This window comes from Cibotium barometz, chromosome 16 (assembly GCF_041138505.1).
Source record: "Cibotium barometz isolate CiBa-2024 chromosome 16, ASM4113850v1, whole genome shotgun sequence".
Taxonomy (NCBI): domain Eukaryota; kingdom Viridiplantae; phylum Streptophyta; class Polypodiopsida; order Cyatheales; family Cibotiaceae; genus Cibotium; species Cibotium barometz.
The window spans coordinates 52,060,853-52,066,852 of NC_141061.1; the positions used below are offsets into that span (position 1 = coordinate 52,060,853).

Below are 6,000 nucleotides of genomic sequence, written 5' to 3' on the forward strand. Positions count from 1 at the left end.
GTGCATCCACCATGAATCCCCGAGTGGATGCTCCCAATGGATCCTCTTGTACGGCCTTCATGGAATCCTCATTCAAGATGCCCTTGCCTTTTCTTTGCTCATAGTCACCATAATTCCCATGCTTTTCTTGTGCTTGAGACTTCCCAAACTTGTCCTCCATCACACCAATCCGTGAGGATAATGTTTCAAAATGAGAATCAAGCTTGGAGTCTAAGGTCTCCAACCGTTGTACAAGCATTTGCATGAGGGTGTCATGGTTAACCGCCGCTTGTGTCCCTTGAGAAATTTGATTATGTACATTGCCCCCATTGTCTTCATTGATGAATGCATCCCTTGCATCCATATTACCTTCCATGTCCTCATCACCAATGATCATTTCTTGCACAACATCCCCACCCTTGCGAGGTCTTCCCTTCGGCATAGTGAAGAAATGCAAGATGTTGGTAGAATGCCCAAATGATGTCGGAATTGGACAAAAGAAGGTTCTATGGGTAGGTAATGGTGTCTACTATCCTCCCAAATGAACACAGTAAGAATTAGGTGTGGGCAAGTACTCTCTGTTTTAGGGTTTGTGCGGGACAGCTGAAAGTAGTAATTTGGCTCTAAAATGCAAAATATATGTCGGAATTAGGATTTTGACGGCTCTATAGAAAGCTCACGGAAGATAGAACCTACCCCTAAAAGCATTTTGATTCAGTCAAAGTGGAAGTATATTCTGTTTGATTTTGACCAAAAAGTCAACATGACTACTTTGACCAAGATTGTGATATCCGATTAAGGGGTTCTATGGCTCATTTGAAAACTCTCAATGAGTAGAATAGAGTCGTGTAATCACTCGGACCTAATCCCAAAAACCCTAGGACTGAATTAGGGTTTTGTAAAATCCCAGAAATTCTCAAAATTCGGTCCCAAAGCTCAATCCGGCTACAAATGATTGGTGTTTCTCCCCTTGGTAGTTGTGAATAACTCTTCAAGTGTATCCATGGGGTAAATCTCCAATCAATAAGCTTGTTTGGCTCCCTTGTTGGAAAAATTCCGCCATAGTCTCCTTTGTAATTGGTACCAAATCTCAAATGAAAATGCAACTTCTCAAATCACCATGCAATACTCTTTGTATCCCACAATGTCATGAAAGATCATATGCACTCTTTGTCCATCAAAGCATTTGCAATATCCACACAATATGACGGAAAAAGGGGCCCCATTGCCCAAATGCATCCACAAATTCGATGGTGAGGATTGTTGAGGACGCGCGTTGAAGCTTGCCGATCTCCCGGCCAAGCTCTTCTCACCCCTTCACCGAGTTTTCCTCCAAGGTGAAGGTTGAGGCCATGTCTTCACACCGGTGTACCTAATCCCCCTTTGTACCGCTTTTCCAAGGCAATCACGGCACAAAGAGTTCAAGCCATTCTCCCCTTGGCCTCTCCAACCAATGCCAAGGTACCCTCACACATTGCTAGATTCTATAGAAACTTGAAGTGGTAGCAATGGTGAGTGTAGGTACAAAATGATGTGGATAATATCAAATGATAGAACAAGTTTGTTGGCTTACAAGTATTGAGCATGACTCATGCCCTTTTACAATTTAGAACTCACCAATAAAGCATGGACTTATGCCTCAATCCATCATCCAAAAACTCCAACACAAACCAACAATTCACAATGCCCTCACCATGGCATTTGCATAAGCATTTGTTAACCACAATCAAGGCATTTGCAATTACATTCCAACAATCCCTTTCACATCATATTGACAAATGCATGCTTCCAAATGCTCTCTTATGCCCATGTGTAAAACATAGCATTGGCATGGCTATGTATAGCATCTATAGTGTCCATATGGCATCAAGATGAGCATGAGAGACTCCAAAAACATTGCATAAGCTTGCTATTCCATCAATGGCATGCCAAATGAGACATAATGAAGAAAATCCCCCAAAATGTGATCTATGAATTGGCCAAGCTCATGTGGAATCAATTCCTTTCACCATTGCCATCAATAATGCATGGAGAAGCAATATTGGCATGTGAATGGTCAAGCTTTAATGGTTAATTTCTGAAAATTAGGGGAGTTTGAATGTGTCCAACCCTAATCCATTCCCAAGCTCCACCAAATGCTTCAAACTTGCAAGAAATTGATCAAACCACTCACCAATGTCATCCGGAAAGCTTCAATGGTAGAAAATGTTGAAGAAGCCTCTTGTTGAAGAAAAACGTAGCCTCTTTTTGCTCCCTAATTTGCAGCCAAAGAACACCATTTCTCCCTCTCCATTGGCCATGAAATACTCCCCAAAATCTCACCAAAAAGGGCTAAAACACTTAGCAATCCTTCATGAAGCTTGTGGCTAAGCTTCATAGCTTGGAGGAGGCATGGAAGAGGCGATAAAAATCAGCGAAAATCAGCCCCAAAATTCAACGTGGAAGTGAAAATTCAACCCCATTGCTAGTCTCCATGCTCATTGAGAGAAGAAATCACCATAATATGATGCTTGCACCCATCTATGTTGAGTAGAACTTGGCAATGAAAGCTCAACTTTCAGCCATGGAGAAAGGTTCACAAGCTCCCAAATCTTGAGAAAAAAATTTGCAAGAAAGAGGCTCAAATGAAAGATCTCAAGAAGCTCTACAAAAACCCTAAGGTTTGGCATCAAAACGGGTAAAGGAAGAGCATCCCATGGCTATGGAAAGCTTGAGGAAGAAGAAGATGATTACTAAATGTGATTAGCAAGAAAGTTAATTGCAATTAGTCACTTGCCCTAAGTTTTGGCCCGACTGCCCCAAATTTTTGGTCCAGAGGTCCAAAATTTGGTCCAAAAATGGTAAAATTGGCCAAAATCACTCAAAATTCAAGCAATTTCCATGAAATGCTCACCATATCCATGAGATTAAGCAAGATTAGAGAAGATTTGTCAAGAATCACTCAAGGATTACAAGAAAATGAGAAAAAAAATTAAAAGAAACTCAAATTTTCAAGCAAATTTTCCCAACAACCCATGCATGCCCATGATCAAAATCAAGAGCTCTGATACCAATTGGAATGAAGGGATGTAATGCATGAAAAATATGAGTAATCACCATGTAAACATGATGCCTAAGTGTGTTTAGTCTCTCACCAAGAGAATGGAAATAGCCTTCCACAAGCCAAGAGAGAAGCCATGAGCTCCAAGAAACATAAGTTTCCATTTCTAAAAATGATCATCAAAAGTTACAACCATGGTCCAAGTCCCCTCTTTTATACATGGACTTGTCCCATTATTAACCCTATTGAATAAAGTTCCTACTTTATTACAATGATAGTAGTCCATAGGTTGAAAAGCAAACAATCCTTATCCCTGCCTATGCCCAGGTGGTAACCACACTCACTTGAGACTTTTATACTTCATAGGCTTTCAAATCAGTAACTAACAGATAGATATCCAACGTTCATTGGCACATGGTGAAAAGCTGTCTTTCATAGTTTCGATACAAAGCTCCCCCCCTCCCTCCCTCACACACACACCCCCAGGCAGACAGGCAGACAAAGAGCCTGAACAAGGCCACAATCACTATACTGGTGTGTATTGTTCAAAGCATCATAAGCCTTAGGAGGGAGTATCTGCTATTGGTATTCCATGTCATGAATGACACCATTGTAACTACCAACCTGGCAACTTTTAAGGTCCTATGCAGGTGTTTGTAAAAAGTTCTAGTCATTGAGGTTATTATGGCATAGGTTCCACCCAATGCTCCCTCAGATCAAGGAAGAAGGGGGCCGGGGCGGGGGGCTGGTGTAAGTGGGGGAGAGGAGATATAAAAGGCCCTAATCAGGACAAGTGAAGGAAGCTAACAAACGCAACCTTCAAAAAAGGAACCTAGGTCTACTTGAAGATTCAGAAGTACTGCCAACGGTAAATATGCCAAGGTCAGCAAAGCTCATGCCTAAGACAATAGACAGTTCAAGGTCACCCAGTGATGTTACTATCACAAAGCCAATGGTGGATGCTCACAATGTTCCATTCGAGCAATCTTCTTGATTATTGCCCAGAGTTGATGTCTCCAATTAATAGGATAACCAAGAATCGATTGATTATAGCGACATTTGGGAAACATGGTTCCTGAGCAGGTCCTTTTGCATCACTAGAAAATGGGCCTCCTTGAAGAAGGTTTGCCATAATTGCTGAAGATTGGAAGCTACCCCATGCACAAGCAGTTTGGATCAGCCTAAGCTGGTTCACCAATCAGTCACATCTCTCAGTTGCCTATCGAGAAGTCATGCAGCTGAGGACAGCTGAAGTCTTAGGGAGAAGTTGTGTTGATGTGACACATCTCGCCTCTCTTCATTTCATCTTAACGAACCATGAAAATAACAAGTTTCAAACAAAGGTTTCTGAAGTCTCCCAGAACCGTCCCCATCCCCATCCCCATCCCCGTCCCCGTCCCCGAAACCACCCCCCCTCCTATGGGCTTTTGATTCTAGCCTACCAGCGAATCTGAACCATACATCTGGTAGCATTCTACAATGTTATTATCCATCCTCGATTGCTCCACCAATCAAATGCAGCTAAAAACAGTAACCAATAATACGGCTGGAAGTTTTCGCACTTGGTAAGCCGGGGGATGACAGGAGGGCAAAATTCCCAGCTCGGAAGGGGGCTCAGCCTGACAGGAGGGAACGTCCCCTCCCCAAACACGCAATTTCCAGCTCGGAACACCCCACCCTGGCGGGGGACCTCCTCCCAAGCCGTTTCTCACATGTGAATGCTTGTTTCACCTCCAAGAAGCATGAACCCTTCCAGGCAACCACCAGTAAAATGCAAATTTCCAATTCTTCTAGCTGACATCTCAGAATTCAAACCCTAGCGCGCCACCAACCTCAACACATGTGCACACACGTAGACAGTGCACACGTGCACACACATAGACACAACATCACCAGAAGTTGCCTCGCGATTTGCTTGACGGAAAACCTTGGATGGCATGAGCAACTAAGAGAGCGTACCTGTGTCAAGAAGTGTGCCATCCAGGTCGAGAATGACATGGGAGACGGGTTTGACGCCATCAGACATTTTCCTGATCTGGGGCAGTAGAGAGGAAGGAGTGTTGAAGAGACGAGAAGAGAACCTCGGAGCTATGGCGACACACCTCCCCTTTATAATTATTGTGGAGATTCTGGAGAACATAACCACCCCAGCGCATTGTCATGCGTCGATGATGGAGGCAGCAATAAGGGAAAAAGCAACGCATTCTCCTCCCATGGGATCCAAGCTCCACTACTGCCTACCGCTCACAGAGCTAAGGACCTTTTCAAAAAATAATTCGCATGTAGATGTAGATGCCGCTTCACTTTTTCCTTTAGGGCATAAGGAATACCCATGATGTCACATCGTGTGATGACCTGTGGACATTCCACCAAGTGGGGAGCACCATGCCCTTCGTAAGCTTATAGTCCTGTATAAGGATTGTTGATTGTTCTGCCAATTAAGATCTCACATAAGGATTGTTGATTGTTCTCTTAAGCCGCCCATCTTTGTGCAATCTCACATACGATTCGTGCAACTCCTGAAGTCCACAAAGAAGAGGGGAAAGGGGTAGGGGTTCCTCAAGGGCTTGTTCTGGGGTTCACAAATATTGCCGAGACTCGTGGGCTTGCTCAAAAACCTCCTTGATATTAGTTAGAAACAAAGTCGTAGAAGCCTAATAAGCCCCTTGTTCGACTTGACTCTTACATCCCTTATGAGGCAACTTGGATGGCCACTACTGTTTGGCTGCTATACTACTGTTTGGGAAGGGTGGTTGTGTAACCAACCTTACACATGCCTCCTAGCCTAACGAGCAGCACCCATGCCTCCCTAGAAGGAGGTATTGGGTTCAAATATGCCCAACTTTCAATGTCAACTCTCACATATATAAAAAAACCCACACGACTACGCATGTGTCCTTATTTGGGCCTATCATCTTCCAAAACTAAACTAGAATAGGATGGATGTGGTGCATTTAGTGTATTGCAATCACCTTCAAACT

General features: G+C 43.4%; 1 protein-coding gene across 3 annotated transcripts in view; it reads right to left on the reverse strand.

Annotated features, from left to right (window-relative positions):
- Window positions 1-5,318, reverse strand: part of FMN/FHY (riboflavin kinase/FMN hydrolase) — a 56,979-nt gene extending 51,661 nt beyond the window's left edge. For 2 of the 3 annotated variants that reach the window (XM_086810700.1, XM_086810702.1), the window contains exon 1: window positions 4,979-5,313. In XM_086810700.1, the coding sequence (XP_086666826.1) occupies window positions 4,979-5,159 (181 nt within the window). In that variant the 5' untranslated portion in view covers window positions 5,160-5,313. Of the gene's footprint in view, window positions 1-4,978 lie in introns of all 3 variants that reach the window. The other variant, XM_086810701.1, reaches the window with a different exon arrangement.
- Window positions 5,319-6,000: the final 682 nt, after the last annotated feature.